This window comes from Ricinus communis, chromosome 6 (assembly GCF_019578655.1).
Source record: "Ricinus communis isolate WT05 ecotype wild-type chromosome 6, ASM1957865v1, whole genome shotgun sequence".
In the NCBI taxonomy this organism is placed as follows: Eukaryota; Viridiplantae; Streptophyta; class Magnoliopsida; order Malpighiales; family Euphorbiaceae; genus Ricinus; species Ricinus communis.
In genome coordinates, this window is record NC_063261.1 from 22,871,247 (window position 1) to 22,894,809 (window position 23,563).

The 23,563-nt window shown below is 31.4% G+C and overlaps 2 protein-coding genes across 6 annotated transcripts; one reads left to right on the top strand and one right to left on the bottom strand.

Annotated features, from left to right (window-relative positions):
* Positions 1-9,294: 9,294 nt before the first annotated feature.
* On the top strand, positions 9,295-13,027 carry LOC8287470 (putative disease resistance protein At1g50180). Its single transcript, XM_025158253.2, has one exon. The coding sequence runs from the start codon at positions 9,480-9,482 to the stop codon at positions 12,294-12,296; it is 2,817 nt and encodes a 938-aa protein (XP_025014021.2). The 5' UTR covers positions 9,295-9,479; the 3' UTR covers positions 12,297-13,027.
* Positions 13,028-14,268: 1,241 nt separating this feature from the next.
* On the bottom strand, positions 14,269-20,657 carry LOC8287469 (ultraviolet-B receptor UVR8). 5 transcript variants are annotated; one of them, XR_003079706.2, is made up of 12 exons: positions 20,335-20,657; positions 19,429-19,502; positions 19,242-19,326; positions 18,989-19,120; positions 18,686-18,910; positions 18,302-18,538; positions 18,050-18,093; positions 16,387-16,569; positions 15,888-15,978; positions 15,690-15,764; positions 15,174-15,217; positions 14,571-14,668 (listed from the first exon to the last, which is right to left on the bottom strand). XR_003079706.2 is itself a non-coding variant. In XM_002524175.4 (11 exons), exons 1-11 carry the CDS (start codon positions 20,525-20,527, stop codon positions 14,546-14,548), a joined length of 1,431 nt encoding a protein of 476 aa, XP_002524221.1. In that variant the 5' UTR covers positions 20,528-20,656; the 3' UTR covers positions 14,269-14,545. The 5 variants fall into 5 exon arrangements, 4 of the variants coding, with proteins under 4 accessions (XP_002524221.1, XP_048231921.1, XP_048231920.1 ...); XM_002524175.4 differs by lacking the exon at positions 15,690-15,764 and having other exon boundaries at positions 14,269-14,668; positions 20,335-20,656; XM_048375964.1 differs by lacking the exon at positions 15,690-15,764 and having other exon boundaries at positions 14,269-14,668; positions 19,242-19,292; positions 20,335-20,513.
* Positions 20,658-23,563: the final 2,906 nt, after the last annotated feature.

The following is a 23,563-nucleotide window of genomic DNA, read 5'->3' on the forward strand; positions in this document are numbered from 1 at the left end:
AAAAAATAATTTTAACAATCAAAAGATGATGATTAAATTTTTAAAAAAATTAAATAAAAATTAAAAAAATTTAATCTAACATCTTTTTAATGCTAAAAGAAGATCTGACAAAAAATAGAAAAAAAAAATTATAAGTAAAGATGAGGAAGAATATTTATGCCATTTCATATGTAAATGAATTAAATTATTATTTAAATTTATAAAATTTATAAAAGACACTATAATATATAAATTAGTAGGTTTAGATACTTTATTAAATAAAAAAATAATTCAAACATTGAAATAGAAAAATTAAAAAATTAAGACACTAAACTTATAATTATTTTTAAAAAAATATTTTTTTTTAATAAATTGGTGGTTTAATGCTAGAGAGAATCAATAAATTTATTACGAGTTTATGAAGTGGTGCTTATAATTATATTATATTATCAGAAATTCATCCAATAAATTAATAATATTTAATCTTATTTCTATATGTCATAAAGTTAATAAATTAATTAAAATAGTTAACTTTTTTAGAAAAACTGATATAACAAAAGGAAATTGTAGTTTTATTCTTAGTGAATAGTCCATATAATAGTTTCTCTCTCATTTTGAGTAGACTTCATGGAAGATTCTTTTTTGTTACTGTTGTCTGATTTTCATGTTTTAATTTTGAAAATCTCTTCCTTCTTAAAAAGAAATTGTAAAAACCTAACTCGGAAAAGCAGTTAAAAGAATTATAGAAACAAGGGAAAAATGCTCGGACAATAAATGATTTTGGTTTTAGAATAGTAGAGCAAGTAATTAATATACATTTATAATATATTAATTCTAATAGAATTAATTACTAATTAATCTAATTTAATTTTAATTTTTTATATATTTTTATTTTATTTTATTAATATTTTAAGTTATATATTTATTATTATTAAATATTTTATTAGTAGAATTATTGCAAGTGAATTATTTGATGTAATCAATATATCTTTCATAAGTTTCTATTATACAATAAAAAAATATTCATAAAAAGCTAAACATTTTTAATAAATATTATATTATATATTAATTTATCAAATATTTTATATTATATTTTTTATTATAATAATTTACACGTATAACGAGCAATATTAGTATCTATATATCTAAATATATTAAATCCTGAGCATAAATTCTTTTGACATGTGTTACTATTTTGACATGTGTGACTATATTTTGACATGTAAATTTTTTATTTTAACATGTGTAATACTTATATTTATTTATAATTTTATTATTTTTTTATTAATTTATTAGTTAATAAGTTACATTCACAATAAATCTAATCATAGAAAATAGTATTTTAATTATATTTTTAACATTATAATAATAAAAATAATTTTTTAATTAAATAATGATTCTAATTTTAAAAATAACATCTTAAATTATATTTTTTATTTTTTATTAATAAATTAATCTTTTAATTTGCAATAATTTCTAATCCTAAAACACAATAACGTCAATTATATTTATAGTATTAATTTAGAGAACACTAAAAATCACTTAATTAATATTATTAAAATGATTTCTATATCATCACACTAATAAAATTTTGAGACAATAAAATTTTAAAATATAAAAAATATTTCAAACTATTTAATTTATTATAGCTAATAATAATATTAAAAAATTTAACTAAATTTTATCCATAAATCTATTTTATATTATTAATTATATTTATAAAATAATTCGTACAATGCTTAAATAAATAATTAATATATTTTTAGAAAGTCGGATCTAATGAGATAAGTGATATTTGATGGGTGAGTTTTAAGTTTTAAGAAGTGTTAAACAAAACTTGCTAAATTTAAAAGAGGTTTAAAATGATACCAATATTAATGGCCAGAGACAATAAAATTTAAACTTGCAATTTATCTAAATATACCCATTATAAAATTACCCAATTAAGCAATTTCCTAAACAATATGTTCATTATGAAATTAGTGACAAAATCAAATCAAATTAGTTGGGAAATGGGAAGTGTGTTCTGTCCATGATACTCTTAGAGTTCATTATATAATATTAGAAGTCAAATTATAAAGGGTATGATTTTATTGTGAATCTCTTCTACTCTCAACTTAGGTCATAATTTTAATTTATATGCTAAGCTGATACGAAAAAATCTGACGGATTTAGATAATATTTTGAAGAGTTATATTAAATCTTAGTCATGATAAAGCGATACATAAATGAAGATACATTTATAAGTGATATTAATATTAGGACAGGATTAAAAGATTATAAAATCAAAATTTAATATTAGCTTCTTCAAACAATTCCTAGACCACATGTCTTCCCTATATGATGTCCATCTGCTGACTCTTCTTTTTTCTTTTTTTCCTTTTTTCTCTTAGCATTTGTTTTTCCGATAGCAAATAATGATAGAATTAAAAATTGTAGAGATTTATAAAATTGTACTGTTTTTTAAATAATTAAAATTTTATAAAAATTTTAATTTGAGAAAGATAAATTTAGATATAAAATAAAAATAACTTTTAAATATTTCTTACTTCTAGACTTTTTATTTTAATTGAATTTTTTAATATGACTGTTTAGTATTTTTTTTTAAAATAAAATTTCATAATTAAAAACTAAAATTATATTAGCATATATTTCATAATACTAAAATATATAAATTATTTTAATTTATTATAAAACTTCTATATAATTCTTAATATAAAAAGTGCAATAGAATTTTATATATGAAAAACAGAATTTTAATATTTACTTATAAAGAATACTAAACTTTAAATTTTTAGAAATTATGAGTTTGAAAATTTAAACTTTTAATCAGTAAATATTTCTTAAATATGGTATTGAAAAGATTAATAATAATTAGAATAAATTGCTTTATAATTAAATAGCTAAAAAAATATTTGATAATAATTAAACATCAACTGAAGAGAAATAGAAGAGAAAATTGAATAATCTTAAAATATATTGAAGAAGAGAGAAAAAAAAATTGAATTGTTAGTCTTTGAGAATGTGTGACAAAGAAAAAAAGAAGAAAGAATATTTTCCTTTACATACATGCTATGTATGATATTTCTTTAAGTGGAAAAAAAATGGTAAAATGAGTCATCTTTCAAGTGAAAATAAAGAATGAATCTTTATTTTGAAGAAGACAATGAGATAAAAATGTAATTAAAGAAGAAAATTTGAAGAAGGAATCAAAAAATAGAGAATGGTAGAAGAAAAAAATGAGAAAAAATCTTTACTTTTACATGTATATCATGTTTGACGTTTCTTTTTAAGTGTTTTTAGTGTGACATTTTATATGCATGTCATGTGTTCTTTTATTATGTTATTTGGATTAGATGATAAAATAATTTGATGTGTTATATATCGTATTGTATGCCATATACATGTTATGTTTGGTTTTTATTATTTTTCTATTTTTTTTAATTTATATTTGATTTCTCATTTGCTACAAATTAATATTTTTGTTTCAAAACATATAGATTTTAGCTTTAATTATATTTTTTTATATTTATTTTTGCAATAATTTAACATTTTTGGTTTATTTTTATAACAAATTAGTATTTTTTTTTGTTTATTTTCTGTCACGCTATTGTTTACCTTCCAATATGCTATTTTTTTAGTTTCTTTAGTTTATGTTTGGGTTTCTTTTTTTTTAGTTTTCTTTTTACAGCAAATCAATATTTTTATTTTAAAGTAGCTACTTTTTTATTTATTTTTTGTTATGTTATAGTTTATCTTTCATTATTTTATATTTTAGTTTATTTTTACGATAAATTAATATTGTTATTTATTTGTCATGTTAGATATGTCTTTTCAGCATGTTGATTTTTTATTTTTTATTTTTATTTTTGTTATATAACATATCAATATTATTTATGGGTTTACTTTCTATCCTTTTTTTTTTCAAATTTTATCTTCTTCAAAACTCCTATAAATGTGTCAATTTCATCCGTGTAGTTAGAAATCTACCAAAACAAACAAAAATTTGAAGAAACAAAGTGATTTTGTGAGATTTATAATTTTATTTTAAAGATTCGAAACTAATTTTTTTTTCTGATTTTTTTGAATATAGTTATAGATTTTGGCTTTAAAATCGATTCGGAAAATAAAGTTTCATCAATTTATTTATTTTTTATTTGATCCAGTGGATCTGTATTGATTTATTCTTTATTTTTCAGATTTTATGCTTTATTTCAAAAAAATCAAGTATTTTCTATATTATTTTTAAAAATTTCAATTATAGTTTATATTATTTTGAAAGATTTCGATCTTTTATTAATAAATTTTGTGAGAGTATTTTTTTATAATATGCACAATTTTCCGTATTTGTGAAAATTTTCCTTGAATTTTTGGATCCATGGACTTCACTTGATTGGACTTCAATACTAGGCTTGTTGGACTTTTGCATCAATTGGGCTTCATCATCTTTATTTCCAATTGGGTCTTTGAGGCGTGATATTGGGCTTCATGCCGGGTCACCTCCACCAAAATGGCCTAAGCTACTTTTGATTTGGCTCCCCCTCGATTATATGCCTACTTTCACCGTCTCAACAACGAGCTGGTTGCTTTCTTCTTCAGGCACTCATTTGAAGTTTGCCTCTTAAATAAGGAACAAATCATGCAGTTTGCCATCACTTTTCTGAATGTCCTTTAAACCCATAAGAGTACATTTAAAGACAATATTCAGCAGCAAAATTACTGAAGAGTAGTAATTAAAGAAAGAGCAGTTGCAGGAATTTGAATTCACATCTTAATTATAGGCTCTCAGATCCAAAGACTCTCAGTGTTCAGATAGAAGCAAGACACAATTTGGTCGGTGAATCAGGTTTTACGTATATGATGAGGTTAACCATAAAGGTAAACTTAATTATAGAAAGTGGATGACATTTTTTTGACTTCGCGATCGATTTTAGTCAATTTCATTTTTTTTTTTTTTTTTGGCTTTATCGATTAATAACTAAACAAACTGACAATATAGCAGATTAATTTCTATTTCCTTTTTGTAAAATAGGTTCCAGCTGGAATATTCCACATGCAATGGTGGAAATAGTTGCATCAGAACAAGAAAAAGAATGGGACATCACCAGAATCATTATTGTTTCTGCCTCTGCAAACCATTATTGACATAGAGATTAGGACCGCGGAGAAAGAGATAAAAGCTGGGAACGGCGTCGGACCGTATTTTCGGGTATCTAACCCGATAAAATTTTAATAAAAAGAATTCGATAATAATAAGTGAATTTGGAATGAATTTTAATTTTAATTGTATTATTCAGTATTAGATTCAAATTGAATTCAGATTTAAATTTATATCCGAACTTTATTATATTAAAATTTATATTATAGTATATTATTTAAAATTTTATTAAATTTATATTTAAATTATATTAATATATTAAATATTTAAATTTGATTAGTTTATATTTTATATTTTTTGTTTATATTAATTTTATTAATATATTTTAAAATTTATTTATTATTAATGGATTCGGTAAACGGATATCCAAATAATTATCTGAATATTTATATAAACAGGTAGGGTAGCCTCTATCCATTTAAATATCTATAAATATATTTACTAATTATTTAATTTAAACGGATTTTAATCAGATTCAGGTAATATGCGTGTATTTTATTCGGATTTAGGACAGACTCGGATAACAAAAATAATTTTTTAAACGGGTTTGAGACGGATTCGAGTACATATATTTTAATCGGAATTGAATTTGAATATTCTTAAATAGATGGATATCTAATCATTTTCAGATAAAGAAGAATGAATTATGCAAATACATATAATGGTGACCCTAAATACTTCTATAAAAAAATTAATCGATACAATTTTATCTAAAATTACACAAAAAAAAAACATAAACAACTAACAAATCTAGTTAGGAATCTATTCTTAACGAGTGTTATATTATATTGTAATCACAACCTCAAAACTTAGGTACTGAGATTACATGACTAATGAAAATTGAGAATCTTCGTTACAAAATTATATAACAAAGTAACGCAAACTTGATTTCCTTAGTAAAATTTAAGTTCAAAGTGTAAAATATGAAATACTAGAAAGGATTGGGTTGTTTCAGCTTTATGTTTTTTAATTACAAACCATAGAAATGAGTTCCAAGTTGAGTATGCATTTACTCAGATTAAGTTAGATGTTATCCTTCCAGTTTCACAAACACTAAACAAAGTCGAAATAATGTAATATAGAAATTTGGTTACTGTTGATATTTAGGGATTTGTATCTCTCCCACATTGTTAAGTTATTATTTTTTTGAGGAGTATTTCTCCCACATTGCTAAGTTAACAATGTTGAGGTACCTTCCAAGCCTATATAATAGAGGCCTCACCTTGTTATTCTATCATCCCAAAAATAAGAGAAAAATATTAGAGAGTTTGTAACTAGCTTTTGCAAGCAAGAAGGCATCAAGAGGCATCAAGAGGCAGTTCACTACGGCATACACTCCCCAACAAAATGGAGTGGCAGAGCGGATGAACAAAACTCTGTTAGAAAGAACTAGAGCATTGTTGGGAGCTGCAGGCCTAAATAAGGCATTCTGGGCTGAGGCAGTTAACACTGCCTGTTATGTGATTAACCGGTCTCCATCTACAGCAATTGATCAAAAGACACCGATGGAGATGTGGACTGGGAAGCCAGTTCATTATTCAAACCTCCATATATTTAGAAGTCATGTGTATGTGATGTATAATACCCAAGAAACTACAAAGCTGGATCCAAAATCCAGGAAGTGTTTGTTCTTGGGATATGCTGATGGTGTGAAGGGGTATCGCCTATAGGATCCCACTGCCCACAAGGTTATAATCAGCAGGGATGTAATCTTCTTAGAAGATAAATTGAAAGGAGAAGATGATAGCACTTCAAAAGAAAATTCAGAGACTACAACTATACAGGTGGAAAGAAAGTCTACAAAAGAAGATTCTTCTGAAGCAGCACCAGAGCATGAAGAGGAAGAACCAGTCGAGTTTGAAGAGCCAGTTGAGTTTGAAGAGTCAGAACTTGGAAAGAAAAAACGTATAAAATTTACACCAACCTGGCAGAAAGATTATGATATAGGCAGTAATGTCGCATACTGTCTTCTAACTGAGGAAGGGGAGCCATCAACTCTCCAAGAAGCAATGAGCAGTTCAGATGCATCTCAGTGGATGGCAGCAATGCAAGAAGAGATGGAAACTCTACATAAGAACAAGACTTGGGAGCTTGTGCCACTACCATAAGAAAGAAAGGCCATTGACAACAAATGGGTCTTTAAGATCAAAAGAAATAGTGATGATCAAGTGGAGCGGTTTCGTGCAAGAATGGTGATGAAAGGATATGCTTAGAAGGAGGGGATTGACTTCAACGAAATATTTTCCCCTATGGTTCGATTAACAACTGTTCGAGTAGTCTTGGCGATGTGTGCTACATTTGACTTACATCTAGAGCAGCTAGATGTGAAAACAGCTTTTCTTCATGGAGATCTTAAGGAAGAAATTTATATGCTCCAGTCAGAAGGTTTTGAATTAAAAGGAAAGCGGAATTTGGTTTGTAGGTTGAACAAATCTTTATACGGTTTAAAGCAGGCGCCGAGGTGTTGGTATAAGAGATTTGATTCCTTCATCATGAGCCTTAGATACAACAGACTTAATGCAGACCCTTGTGCATATTTCAAGAGGTTTGGTAAAAGTGATTTTATTATCTTACTGTTGTATGTAGATGACATGTTGGTAGCAGGCTCCAACAAAGATCATATTGAAGAACTAAAGGCACAGTTGGCTAGAGAATTTGAAATGAAGGACTTGGGACCAGCAAACAAGATTCTAGGGATGCAAACTCACCGAGACAGAAACAATAGAAAGATTTGGCTTTCTCAGAAAAATTATTTGAAGAAGGTCTTGCGACGCTTCAATATGCAAGATTGTAAGTCAATTTCTACCCCACTTCCTGTTAGTTTTAAATTATCCTTCAGTATGAGTCCTAGCAGTGAAGAAGGAATGATGGAAATGTCTCGAGTACCGTATGCATCAGTAGTGGGGAGTTTAATGTTCGCGATGATTTGTACATGACCAGACATTGCACATGCAGTGGGAGTAGTAAGTCGGTACATGGCGAATCCTAGTAGAGAGCATTGGAATGCTGTAAAGAGGATCAGACTTTATTATCAGAGGATATGTTGACTCAGATTATGCAGGTGATCTTGATAAAAGTAAATCTACTACAGGGTATGTGTTCACACTTACTGGCGGAGATGTGAGCTGGGTATCAAAACTGCAGTCAGTTGTGGCAACATCAACAACAGAAGCAGAATATGTAGCAGCTACACAAGCTAGTAAAAAAACAGTATGGTTGAAAATGATGATGGAGGAACTCGGGCACGAACAAGAGCATATTCCTCTATTCTGTGACAGTCAGAGTGCCTTGCATCTCGCAAGGAATCCAGCTTTTCATTCAAAGTCAAAGCACATACGAGTCCAGTATCACTTCGTTCGTGAAAAAGTGGAAGAGGGCACTGTGGATATGCAAAAAATTCATACTAAAGACAACCTAGCAGATTTTTTGACGAAGGCAGTTAACACTGATAAATTTATTTGGTGTCAATCCTCTAGTGGCCTGATAAAAGTATAAGCAGCATGGAAAGGCAAGGAAGAAAGAACGGTGTGAAGATCTGACTGATCCTCAATCAAATCTTCAAGTGGGAGATTGTTGATATTTAGGGATTTGTATCTCTCCCACATTGTTAAGTTATTAATTTTTTGAGGAGTATTTCTCCCATATTGCTAAGTTAACAATGTTGAGGTACCTTCCAAGCCTATATAATAGAGGTCTCACCTTGTTATTCTATCATCCCAAAAATAAGAGAAAAATATTAAAGAGTTAAGCAATTATTTTTCTCCTATTATAAAGAGAGAATTTTAATGTTTTCTCCTTTATAAATAGAGAATTTGTAACTCCTATTATTTTTTTATAGTAAAATTCTTCTATCTTTGCCCGTAGTTTTTATCTTAATTTGTTTAGGGGTTTTCTACGTAAATCTGTATGTTCTATTGGGTATTTTATCTTACTTTATCTTTATTTTCTCAAATTATTAGCTGTAATTTTACTCTATGAGGTTCATATTTTTCTCTTCGGTTACAACCTAATCCTAATCCTTAGTTCACGAAATGTTAGTTTCCCATAGAAATAAAAAATTCAAAGTACATAATGGTAGAAGTATAAGAAGAACAATAATTAATTAAAGGTTGACTATATATATCCCTGGTCCTGTTTGTGTCTTTATTTTTCTATTAGAATCTATTTCGTCAGAGAAAAGAGTGGCTCACAAACAAATACCAGACGGAAAAAAGATGGGGGAAGAAAGTTTGTTTGAATGTTCTTTCATTAATATAATAATCATTACATATTTGCAATCAGAGCAACCGTTTTATTAATTTTCTCTTTGCTTTTATTTTCTTTCCCTCAGCTTGAAAGAAAAATGGCAGATGCTATTATCTCTGTTGTCATTGAACAAATTTCCAATTTGCTCCTACATGAGATTGGTTTTCTTTCTAGTGTGAGGGAAGATGTTGAGCGACTTCAAGCTGAACTGAAGCGGATGCAGTGCTTCCTGAAAGACACACACCGCAAGCAAGACCAAGATGAACGTGTTCGCAATTGGGTTGCTGAAATCAGAGACCTTGCTTATGATGCTGATGATGTTGTTGACACTTTTCTTCTAAAGGTTGTGAATAGAGAAGCGGGGATGTGTAAATTTATCAACAAATTTACTGCCAACGAGTTTCTTCATCTCCACAAAATCGGAACAAAGATCAAATCCATCTGTGCTAGGCTTGCAGGTATTTCTAATAGTCTGCAAATCTATGGCATCAAATTTACTGATGAAGGAGAGGGTTCTAGTTCTTCGAGTGAGATGCAACGACGAGTTAGAAGAACAGATCCAGATGATGATGAGGAGGATATTATCAGCTTGGATAGTACCACAAAGGATGTTATGGCTCAATTAATGAAAGAGGAAGATCAACTTCGTGTTGTTTCAATAGTTGGCATGGGTGGACTTGGTAAAACCACTCTTGCCAAGAAAGTATATAATTATATTGATGTCAAGCAACACTTTGATTGCTGTTCTTGGGCTTTCATATCTCAGCAATATTCTCCAAGAGATGTTTTATTGGGAATCTTAATGGAAGTTTCCCCTAGTGCGGAGAGAAGCATGATCGAGGATGAGCTGGTTAGAACACTCAAAAATGTGTTGAAGGAGAAGCGATATTTGCTGGTCCTTGATGATATTTGGAATGAACAAGCATGGGATAGTTTAAAACAAGCATTTCCAAAAGGGAAGAAGGGAAGCAAAGTTTTATTCACTACCCGCATCAAAGAAGTTGCTCTGTATGCTGATCCACGAAGCTCTCCGGTGGAACCACCATTTTTAACAGATGAACAAGGCTGGGAACTTCTCAGGACGAAAGCATTTCTGGAAGATTCTGCAGGCAATCAAATTGACATGGCAGAATTTGAGAGGTTAGGAAAGGAGATGGGGAGAAAATGCGGAGGACTACCTCTAGCAATTGCTGTCCTTGGAGGCTTATTAGCCAATAAGTCATTGAAGGAGTGGGAGGTTGTAGAAAGAGATATCAGTGTACAATTCATCAAGTTACAACAGCGTAACATGTATGCAGGTGTGAATTGGATATTAGGCCTGAGCTATCATGATTTGCCTTTCAGGCTAAAACCTTGTTTCCTCTATCTTTCTCAATTTCCAGAGGATTGGAATATTCGGAAGAAGAGATTAATCCGGATGTGGATGGCTGAAGGTTTTATACCACAACCACCAAAAGGAGAAGGAGATGAGACAATGGAAGATGTGGGTGAACAGTACTTAGAAGAGCTGGTGAATAGATGTATGATTCAAGTGAGTCGAAGGGACCACACAGGAATTGGTATCAAAACATGCCGTATGCATGATCTTATGCGAGACATGTGTTTGCTAAAAGCAAAAGAAGAGAACTTTCTAGCCGTGGCTGAGCCTCAAAAGGACAGTAGAGATAGCAGTTCTTCCATATTTTTGCCTTTGACACGCAGGATTGCAGTTCATTCTAGCCAACATGGTCGCAAGGACTCCTTTTTACCCACCGCAATACCCACTAAAGAACGCGGTCTACGTCTTCGATCTCTTTTATACTTCGACCCAAATTTCGTACATGACATGACGAAACATCAGGTAATTTTAATTTTCAAGAATTTCAAATTGCTTAGAGTATTGAATCTTCAGAACATATTTCTCGATCCCAAGTATGTACCTGGAAAGATCGGTAATCTGATTCACTTGAGATACCTTGGATTGGAGATTACTCGTTTAGATAGAACTTCAATGTGCATGTGTTTTCCTCTGACAACATTGCCAACATCCATTGGGAATATGAAGAGTTTGTACACCCTTGATTTAAGAGATAATTCAGCAAGAATACCTGATGTATTATGGAAACTAGAATGTTTGAGACATCTAATTTTAAGTAGAGACCATAGAGGGAAGTTTCGGTTGGATACATTAAGAAACTTGGAGACGTTAAAGTGGGTGAAAGCTAAGAATCTAATTAGAAATGATGCGATGCTCAAGTTGACGAATCTTCGAGATTTGGCAATTGAATTCCAGACAACTGAGGAAGCTGAGGTGGTTCTAAAATCTCCCATAGTTGAATTAGGCCGTCTCCGCTCCCTGAAGATGTTCATCGAGCTTGGAAGCTCATTTTCAAATTGGAAGCTGCTCTTAGGTTGTCGTAATATCACGAAATTAGGGTTAGAGGGAACCATACCAGAAGATCCACGATCCCCCTATCAAAGCCTGACATTGCTACCAGAAAGCCTTACCAAATTGACTTTGGCTTGGACTGAATTAAAGCAAGATCCTATGCGTATTTTGGAGAAGCTTCCTAAATTGAGGTATCTGGCCATGCATTTTTCTGCATATAGGGGGTCTAATATGGTATGCTCTCTCGGTGGTTTTCATCAACTTGAATTTCTTATGCTTAATTGTTTAGAAGAAGTAGAGGAATGGGAAATAAATGAAGGTGCCATGCCACGTCTCAAGGTGCTATACATTATGTATCTGGGTCAAATGAAGACAATTCCAGAAGGATTGAAGTTTGTCACCACAATCCGAACATTGGTAGTCTGTGACCACCGAGAAGAATTCGAAAGGCGGGTTCGAGTGATAGACGGAGTAGAAGGAGAGGATTTTGACAAGGTGCGCCACATACCCTCCATCACAACAAATATTGGTGACCACAGCATATAGTTGTGGCACGAACCGACTTTCCTCTCCTTTATGAGGTCATGATAGTGATGAGGTTTCGATAATAAATGGTACTCATAAAGGAACTAAATGTTGAGGTTGCATTTGACTTTTCCTCCATTAAGTATGTATTGGTGTTGTTATTCGGTCTGTATATTGCTGCACTCGTCTCGTTCTAGACTGCTGTCACTTTCAGCAGATATTGCAGAGTTATTAGCAGTGGTGAGGAGTTGTTCTTTGCTAAAGATGTTGCTCTTCAATGTTTAGTTGTTGAATCAGATGTTGTCAATGCTTTGCACCTAATTCAAACAAATTCTAGCTTGATGGAAGCTAGTATTTAAACTGCTGATATTTTGTATGTTGTTGCGGATGTTCAAGTGCAGCATTTCACACATGTTTCTAGGGACTTTAATGGTGTTGCTCATGAGCTTGCCCGTCATGTTAGGAGATTGGAGGATTTTACTGTCTGGTCTGAGGATGATTGCCAACCTTTGCTTCATTACCTTTTAATTGCTGATTGCCATAGCTAGTGAATTTGTATTGAACGCTTGTTGATGGGATGGTATTCTTTTTTCTTTATACGGTTTTGTCCCATAGAATAAACTTGCAGCAAATTTGGAATTTCAAAACAACCCATGTACGTCAACAATTAGAAATTCATAACATGTGATGACATTGATGTTTAAACTATGTTAGAAGAATATATACATAATAAAGCTAGAGTGTGTTCTACATCTCGATGGCATTGTTGCTTTACAGAATAAATAGCTAGATAAAAGTAAACCATGAAAGAATGAGGGCAGTTACATGTAAATTCATTCCAACTATCGTATTTACATATACATATGATGATACACTGATGAGGCATCTTTCAGTAGCCACAGGCATGAAGATCATAGTCCAAGCCGCGTGACATTTGTCATAGGCGCGCACCAATCCGCAACCCAACTTCACGACGGTGATCAAGAATAGTAATACATGTTTTTGCTTTATTTCCTTTTCGTTTGGTGTGCTAGCCTTTATCATTAAAAAAAAAAAACAAAAAAAAAAAAGGGTAAAATGGTCTGCTCTGCCCATTGCCTGTCTTATATATATATATATATATATATATATATATATATATATATTACCACCAAATATTTTCCTTGTTGAGACGATTTTCTGCATGGCTTCTAATTTCCAAAGTCGAAATTATTGATAATACGGCCACAGTTTGTTTTACAAAATAAGAAATTATTACTGACCATTTCAAACTCTATTTTTCTCGTTTGCCAGGGTACTTATTATGAAGGGAGGTTACTCCTTTCGGTTGTTTTCTCTTGAGACACAGATTGTCATCCTCAACACCAGCTTGTTCAAGTGGTTCCCATAGTTTGTCGTCTTAAATAAAAGATCAACCGAAACGTGTCATATGTTCGTGTGTTCATTTGAAATCCTATGTATTTGTATTTTCTTTTTCTTCCCTCCACTTATTTGAAATCCTCAAAATAAAAATATGAGACTATAGATTTATTATATTGTATCAGCATCAACATTTCCTAGTTGTCCTCAAAAACCCTTAGAAGATCGCAAACGCCAACCTTTTCAGCACTGAAACTGATTGTAGCTTCAGAAAGCAACAAAAGTGGAAAGAAAGAGCTGTTGCAAGGTTGATAAATTGCTCTCTGAGCAAGATCTCATGTTTATATACAAAATTATTTAACACTTTGTCTGTGATTCAAATTTTACAAATGCAAAGCTCAACTAAAAGGAAAGCTTGCCCAAGAAAACCAAGGGACAGCCTTGCTCTGTGAAAATTCTATGAAGGTGATATGAGCACAAGCCATTACTGCACCTGTTCTGACTTCAGCATACACAGCAATTAAGAATACGAAATTTCTTTAGGATTTACATAAGTTCACACTTCACATAATATTATCAGTGAAGCTCACAAGGATAAACTTGCATTAGGTTTGAGACTTCAAAGCAGCCCATATACAATAACAGTTAGCTTTTCATAGCATCTCATTACATTGATGTTTAAATTCTGTTAGAAGAATATACACAATGAACCTACATAACGTTGTACATCTAGATAACAATATGTTGTTCTCAGAATACTGTAAAAAGAAGTAATGAACCTAAACCATAGAAGAATACAAGCATATGCATATGTATTGCAGCTACTGTATTTACATATACATATATAATATAGCAATTGGAAGAACATCTAACCTAACAAAACTGTGCCAGGGCTTGTATGTGTCAGCTACTCAAGGAGGTGATTCAGCCAAAAGTAGGGTATGCCACCAGCCACATGCTACATTCCTAGGGATGCAACCCTCTATAGTAACCGGAGAAGGAATGTTGCGGTCAATCACGTCCCCCAACCCAAGCTGTCACACAACACACACATGTTAAAGAGTAGTATAAATCTCATGTTCTACTGAAACATAGTGTGAGCATCTGCAGTTATTGGAGGTGATTTCGCCCCTGCCTGCTGGGCTTGCTAGAGCCAGAAAGAAAATCACAGCCCCAGCAAAGATAACATGACAGCGGAGTTCAAATGTCCAAATTTGACGCTGTTTTTCAAAACGTAGTTTACATTATATGATAATCATCCCGCACAAACATATGAAAACTTGTTTATGTCTACAAATATGCCTCTTATTCTTTGTTTCTCAAAAACTAAAAATGATGTTGAAAAGTTGCAGACATATACATGCCTGTATAATTTAATGCCAACAGACTAAATTCTTTATCAATTCATATAAAATATAAATAAAATGTTTCTGAGTGGGAGTAATGAAGACTTGTCTTATGAGCTGATATTACAGAAAGAGGTTAATCCAAAAACACTACAAATGCTCCCTAGTTGACAGATAACATTAAGCATAATACCTGGCCATACTTGTTCCAGCCCCAGCAAAACACTTTCCCGTCCTCTTCAAGAAACAAAAGCAGAGAGTTAGCCTCAAATTTATATGGATACTAAGATCCGAATATAAATCCTAGATCAAACTCAGATGGGTAAAAAGACAAAAAAGAAAACAATGGGAAAAGAAACAATCTTCTTTAAAATATAATTCATGAAAATCCAAAAACAGATAGGGCTACTCATGGTGATAGTTTGCCATCCTGGATTAAAATGTGTCAAAACTATTATGACTACCCATGTATATGCGCCTAAAAGCTCTTAAAGGGTTCTAATTCAATCACAGTTACTACCTATGCCTTTTAACAGAACAATGTGTGCCCTCAAGGCTTCTAACTGTGTCTCACACTGGCCATGATTTTCCTGTTTCAGCATGCCTACTTCATCCTTTTAATCATCAAATTACAGATTTAGAAACGCATTTAAACTACTGCTCTATCCCCAACCGAGATATTAGCATTCAATGAGTTTGCTGCTGATACCATGGAAGAAGTTTTAAGCAAGAGACACCACAAGCAACCATCCTATTTGTGGAGTTGTCCATTAAGTCAGGAATGCTGCCCAATCACCACACCACTAAAATAAATTATTATAATAGCTACAAAACTAAATACCAAACATACACTAAAATAACATGCTTGTTGTTAGTGGAAGGAAATACTTGATTATGATTTATATACCTGCAACTATAGCACTGTGACGAGCCCCGCACGAGACAACTTTTGCATGTATATCTTCCAGACTTGGAGCATCCAAGAGCCTAGGGGTAGTCTGGTTTGTAAATTCAGAAAATTGTGGAAGTTAATTGCACAGACTTTGCACGATGAAAAGCATTTGTTAGCAAAAGGTTATTGGCAAAGCCTAAAGAAATTAGCAGCAATCACTCAAACTATAGTGCAGATGCAATGACAGTAAAATGTTAACATTTCTGCTTATGTCTAGAAGCTCTGAACTGGTGATAATTGTAACCTAGACATACTTTTTCAGTGTTCTGAATAGAAACTAAAATTAGCGAGTTATTCTAAGTAGTTATCCTTTCAGCATTTTGTTGTTCAAATATTTTTAAATACAGCTAGGCCTACTCTTCTCTTCAAGATCAGCAAGCCATCCTAGTTCCCACTATAAAATGACACCATGCATGTTCTGTCCTCATGAAGGGAATTGGCATGTGTTATTTACCTCTGCCTGATCACTACCAGTTCCCAATTGTCCAAACTGATTTCCACCAAAAGCATAAACATCACCATCGGCGGAAACACAAATAGTGTGCCACAAGCCTGCAGCAACACCAGCTATCCGTATGCCCAGCAATGGAGATACACAAATCGGGCTCAGCTCATCATCTGTACTCCCTTGTCCACACTTAACAAAAGAATATAATAAAAGGAATTAATTTTATCCCTTTTTCCAAGATAACTTAAACATGCAAGAAACAATTTAGTACCGAGAAAATAAAACAAGATAAGCATTTTAAAAGAAATAGAGTAAGTAGATTATCCCTTGTTAGATGAACCTCATCTTCAACATCTACAGAGCTTTTTTCTTCACCATTATCTACTTTACCTACATATTGACCCTGAACAATGGTTAATATTGGAAACTCCAACCAGACAGTGAAGGTTGCAGAGATTGAAATGTTTTGTGCAAGCAGTTAATTGAGAGTATCACCCAATCCCAGAGTTACCATAAACTAATTTGATAATCAAGAAATCAAATGTGCAGAAAAACAAAATGATTTCCAACTCCAACAACAGGTAAAATAGTTAATGGATTAAATCAACTGCACATTCAGACAACATTATAGGCTTTAACTATAAACAAGCAAGCACTGGATACTATAGGAGGCAAATCTCTTTATATATCATTCAAGGATTTTTTTTAAGTTATCTTAATATGCAGACAAGGATCTCAAGAAAGAATGACAATTCAAGTTGAAAAATTTAAAAAGCTTGGGGTCAAATGGGCTAATTTGGGATTTCAATGAGCATTTTCTAGTCTTGATACAGTCTTTATGGGATTCTCAGTGGGATCCCTAAGGAGAAGTGAGTGTGACACGAGGGTCTCCTATTTTTTCTTTACTTTTCACAGAAACCAGAATTAAAATTCCGCAATAACTGCTAGCTTCCGCCTATAAATTCAGCCTCTCTAGTCCACTAGAGGTTGTACTCTAATATCACTTCCTCATGAACTTCAAATTTAGTCCTAAACAACTAACCTGCATGCTATCCTGCATCAGCATTTTAGTAAATATGTATAACTAAAACATAACAAACCCAAGGCCAGGAAGTTAATCAATAAAGCTACAGTATATAGATAAAAGAAAATAAAAAAAGTACAAGTGAATATTCTTAAACTCCAAAAAGCAAAATGTTACTTCATAAGTAAGGTGACGGAAAAGCTAATTTTGCCATTAATAAGAATAACCTAGTACAAAGTGGAGCAGATGGATTCATCTCTAGATAACCAAAAATAGTGAGTCATTGACCACACATTCAACAGACCAGTACAGTAAGTAACCAATTATTAAATGGTGATAAACTTCATATGATTCTGTTAGACTTAAAATAAACAGGGTTAACATGTAGAAAGACAATTTGCTGAAACAGTGATACTCCTGCAAAAACCATTTGGCGATGCTAATGCTACAAAAAGCATAAGCAAAATCAAAATCTACCCCAGTAACATCTTGAATGACAGCAACAACAAGCACTTTGACAGAAGAGATAAGAATAAGAACTTCCTCAAACGCACAAATGAATGCACATACTGGTGAGCGTGCAAGAAATTTGGGTGAGGACTAAGAGAGAATATAAATTGCGACAAGTTTAGTAGTCTAAACTACCTGTCCGTAGAGTCCCCAACCAAAAGTAAGGAGCGCTCCAGCATCTGTTAATGCAAAAACATATATGAGCAAGCAAAATATATCAACATATATTGAGGTAAAACAGGTATACAATCAATCGAGCATTCCAGTTTCCAAACATGCTTGATTCTCACTGCTAAACATGTTGTCATACTCATGACTAGAAATTGTTCAATAGACTAAATTACTTTCCTTCTGTCTAATAGGTAGGTTACTTTATCAGATGCATACCCGTGATTACTGCACTATGTCGCCCTCCACAGGCGATCCCCTTCACATAACTTCCAGGAACTCTAAAACCATGTCCTTCTGAAGTCATGCCTCCTCGAGAAAATGGTGCAGGTCTATCTTTTCCATAAGAAGGGTCGACGCAAGGTACAGGATGGGGAGAGGATACCATGCGTATCCGGGAGCCCAAACCAAGTTGCCCTTCACCTCCATAGCCCCAACCCCACACCTGTCCTATATCTGAAACTTTGGTAAATTAGGATACTAATTTCTTTTTTTACATAAAAGATCTTCCATAGCTTCAATCTTCATACTTCGTATATTGCAGAGAGAACTACAACACAGAACTCTGGGTCAGAAAAGCTCTCTCCCCATGATTGAAATTACCTGACAATGCTAAAGTGTGGCGACCACCAGCAGCAACAGTAGTAATCCTCACTCCTGGATTCAATGTTACTAGACATGGCAATGCTGATAGTGTCTCATCGCCGGAAGATGAGCTTTCAGCTGATTGTTTTGCAGATGATATTCTCCTGCGTTTTGTACTCTCATCCCCACTTCCTCTGCCATCAATTCCACCAGTAGATCTTGAGCTTTGAGAACGAGGGCTCACTGCAATAACTCATCAAAGCGTTAGCCAAATCATTAATCAATTATCTGTGTTTGAGAAATAACCAAAACTGAAAATACCTTGCTCAGTTAAAAATGGACTATGTCTTTCAAACACATCCTTTTCTGTGCCCCCCGCCACCGATGGATCGCCAAAGACCTTTCCTGAAGGAATACACTCTTTCCAACCCCAAGTATAAACTTCACCAGTGTCTGCGCTCAGAAATCAAAAGAAGCTCAGAGCATTGGACTCCGATTGATCAGATAATTTAAAACAAGTTACTCAAATTACCAATTTTATGCCCTAGCATATACAATGAGAAGATTACATTACCTGTAGCTGCTATGCAATGGGCCCAACCAGCCGCAGCTTTCATGATGGAAGCTTCAGTTGGAAGAGGGAAAGGTTCAGGAATTTCCTTAGCAATAAAATTAAAAAGAAAATGTAGGTTAGTTCTGTAAGAAGAAAAATAAAAGATGCATTTAAGTCGAACTTTGGGTCTCATGTTTTGCTATACTACCCCATGCTTCCCGGATGTGACATAGCTTTGACCTAGATCGTCTGTTGAACCCCATGTAATAAGCTTTCCGGACTCTGATTAAAAAAACAAGCATGAGAAGAAAGAAAAAGAGAACTTATGTCTTTCAAATCAAGTATAATTATCTTTAAAGGGAAGCAAGAGACACATAATTTGCTGGTAGCCATAATCAAATTAAGCAACAACCCAGAGAAAAAAATCTCTTCTAAGAAGAAAGTAAGTAGGATTATGACCATTGACCACAAATTTAAACATAATTGAAAGTAAATTACAGGAAGCTGACAAAATTAGTGCATATCAATAAAAAAAACTAGCTTTATTTCCATAGAAAACTAATTGTAACATTAAAAACGGATGTGGTCATATTAAAAACTGGAAAGAAAAAAAAAAAAACCCAGAAACCTAAAACCTTTTAAACTTTGTTTAATACCACTACTTAGAATTAAAACTTTCATCAATTAAGACCCAATCATCAGCAAGCATATCTTAAATGACTTCTCAACCACTTCCCCACATTTTCTCGGCAACCAAAGTGTAAAATCAATACATTGACATGATAAAAAATAAAATATAAAAAAAGCTAAAAGCTTTTCAACTGGGTTTAATATCACTACTTTAAACTCAACTTCCATATATTATATAAAACCAAAAAAAAAAACACCAAACACATAGTTCAAGATCTTTCTTTTAACAACTTTCCCACATTTTCTCAGTAATCAAACAGTAAAAAAAAAAGGAAAAGAGAAAAAGAAAGACCCTTTTCAATCAAATAGAGAATCACATTTCCCAAACCAAGGTCTCAAAATCACCAAAACACCAAACAAATAAATCAAAATAATCAAAAACTCGAAAATAAAAAATAATTTTTTTTTAAGAAAAAAAAAGTACCAGAAATAGCCATGGCAAATCCACAACCGCCGCCACAAACATCTTTCCACGAATATCCATCAGCCCTTACAACAACCGGCGATAATATCGGCGACCTTTGCGGCAAAGCTCCAGGTAGATATCCCCACATAAACACCAACTTCTCCTTTACCATTTCCTCCATTTTCATCACTTCCTTTCCTTCTCCATTCATTTCTTGCAATCCGAACACAGCACGAACAAAAATAAAAAGAGAAAGAAAGAAAAATCTATGTAATGTTATGGAGTTTGGTGAAACGAAAGTGAATACATAAAAAGGAAAGGTTTATGGTTTGTTTTTTCGGTTGTATCGTATCATTTTCAGGAGAATGGGGGTGCCACATAGATTGCTCACGTGGGACGAGAAGTACACGTGGCGAAATATTAACCGTAGATGACTGAGTGAATTGTAGCCAAGAGTTGGCAGGAAGTTTCTGGAAGGTCTCCTCTGTAAAACTAAGGAGAGCTCAAAGAGAAACAGAATTATTGGCGTGGAGGGCTTGATTAAGCGAGACGTGTTTGCTTCTCTATGCAACTCCAATCATTAAGTATTGCCACGTGTCGCTTGTTGAGGGGCTTTAGACTTGGAGGTAGGGAAAGTGTTCTTTTTGTGGGGTCATTTCTCGTTGCGTCATTAGGGTTTCTTTGGGGGTCAATGTGAGTATCTAATTGCTTTAATATTTTTTATTTAATTAGGGATGATTTACCTAGCTTTTACTTTTAAATTCGCTAAATATAAATTTTAGCATTTAAATTTTTTAGTTATTTAATTATTTTAATAATCTAGTTTTAGTATAATTTAATAGAATTTATTTTTATGATATTTATATAAAATTATATGTATTGCATATTTCATTATTTAAATGAAAAAAAATATTTGTTAAATTAAATTAAAAAATAAAAATATTATATAATTATTAAATTAATATAAAAAATATATAACTAACTAAAATTCAGATTTATCAAAAGAAAATTACAGTTTAAATAATTGCGCCTTTTATATTAAGTTTATTAAAACCGTCAAAATGAAAAAACCAGTAAGGGCAGTTTGGCATTACTTTTGCCCCTTTGTTTTCATTTTAATAACCCTAATAACGGCCTGTTGAAAAAGCACTCACACCGAAGCAAATCTGGCTTTTCAAGTACTTAGTGAAAGCTTGAGCTTATTGAAAGATTATAATGAATCCTTAAATTATATAGAAAGAGAATAGTCCTAAAGCCTTAATTTATATAAGTGTCTAAAAAATCATGTGAACTCTCTAAGGCTTATGATAAACTAAAGGATAATGAAAGGCACACATGTGAATGATGCACTTAGCCATCTGTTGTGATAATATTAACTTAATTAATATCTTAATGTGCTTGATTAGTTAATTAATTAAGTCTATACCAATTCACTATCGACAGTTCTATGTACGTTGCCAGTTCAGTAACATTTTCTCAGACATGTTCTAAAAATTTCTCGAACTTCTCTTATACTCTTTTACGTTGTCTGTCTTTTATTTTGAATATCAGTCTTTCTTTTTTCTATCTATCTAATAAGTTAAGTAATATAGAATATATATAATAAAATATTATTTCAAAGATTTCAATAAATTTTTTTATCTAAACTTAAAATTTAAAATTTTAATTAAATTAAAAGATACTTTTTTTTATTTAATCTTATATGTATTAAGTTTTATATTTGATTTTTTTTTTATTAATCTAATACATAATGGAGAAGACTCTTCCAGATGATAAAACACTTTATTTAAAGCTTTAATTATATACTAGTTGTTTACTCGTGCATTTTATGACTGTTATTATTATTTTGATTATTAAATTAAGTCGATAGATGTAATTTAATAACATCTCTAGTATTTAATATTAATTTATAAAATTTTAAAAATAATAGCAAATTAACTATTTTTAATTTTTTAAAATTTTAAGTTTTGTTAATACAATAATATAAATTATTTATTCATTAATTAATTTTAATATTATAAATTAGTACATCAATATAATTAATATTACTATTTTTTAGAATTACAAACTTATTATATAATTAAAAATTAATTTATTATTAGAGATATTAATAATATAATCTAAGATATTATTTTTAAAATTAGAATTATTAGTTAATATTAATTAATATATTTATTAGTTTAGTTAAAAATATAACTTATGAATCAATAATAAACATATAAGCTTGAATTCTATGTGTTAAAAGTAAATACACATGTCAAAAATTAAGCATACATATAAAAAAAGTTAAATTTATATATATATATATATATATATATATAGAGAGAGAGAGAGAGAGGGAGAGATGATTTTTAATATCATGTATTTGTGTTTCAAGCTCTTTTACAACATATGCTAAAATGTGTCAAAATAAATTTATATGATTTGTCACCTTTTTTTTACCACTGTCACTATTGCAATTTTGTGTCCCTGTTTTCAGTTCCTTACCTTTATTCTATGTTTATTGACACTAATTTTACCTTTTCAGTCTTCTTTCTCATTTTCAACCATTATTTTCTCATATCACACAGAATTTAATTTGTATATTCTGTTTTCTGGAAATTTAGGGCTAAAGTTTGGTTATGGGTGAGTTTCATTTTGGAATATCTTTTTATGTTATTGCTGCTGCTACTACTTGGAAGCTCATCCTTCTAATCAGCTTCGTTTTGGTTGATAAGCTCAATTTGGCAATCATAGGCATAATTGTAATCTCAACAGTCTGAATTTGATTCGGATTCCATTTGTTATTAATTCATTCGAATTGAAAAAATTGTAACAATTGAAGCTTTTTTTTTTTTTTTCTAAATTTGTTAAAAAATTCAAATCAAACTTGAAAAAATATATAAATATATTTATAAACTTTTAGACTTATTACATAGAATAATACTATTAAACTGCTATATTAAACTATATAAACTTAATGTCACAATTATTTTAATTATATGATTTTTTCTATTAGTAATAAAAGGTTTATCTAAGACCCTGATTATAATAGGTGAAGTTGAAACTTCACATGTGTCCCTCAGTAATAATATTTTATTTATTTATATTTTAATTAAATGATTGAATGAATTAGTTTAGTTAACATCTAAGTAAATTAACAGGGTTTCCACAACCATTCTGCAAATTGAAAAAGTTCATTGTCTTTAGCTTAAGTATATAATTGTCATAAATTAATAATAAGATTATTTAGGTAATTAAATATGAA

Excerpts from the sequence above, each read along its gene's own strand:
- LOC8287469 (XM_002524175.4), bottom strand. The coding sequence starts at position 20,527 with ATGAATGGAGAAGGAAAGGAAGTGATGAAAATGGAGGAAATGGTAAAG. Across the intron at positions 19,503-20,334 it reads ATTTGCCATGGCTATTTCTG|AGTCCGGAAAGCTTATTACA; the intron begins GTACTTTTTTTT and ends TTTTTTAATCAG. Across the intron at positions 19,121-19,241 it reads CCATTGCATAGCAGCTACAG|ACACTGGTGAAGTTTATACT; the intron begins GTAATGTAATCT and ends TTCTGAGCGCAG.
- LOC8287470 (XM_025158253.2), top strand. The coding sequence starts at position 9,480 with ATGGCAGATGCTATTATCTCTGTTGTCATTGAACAAATTTCCAATTTG.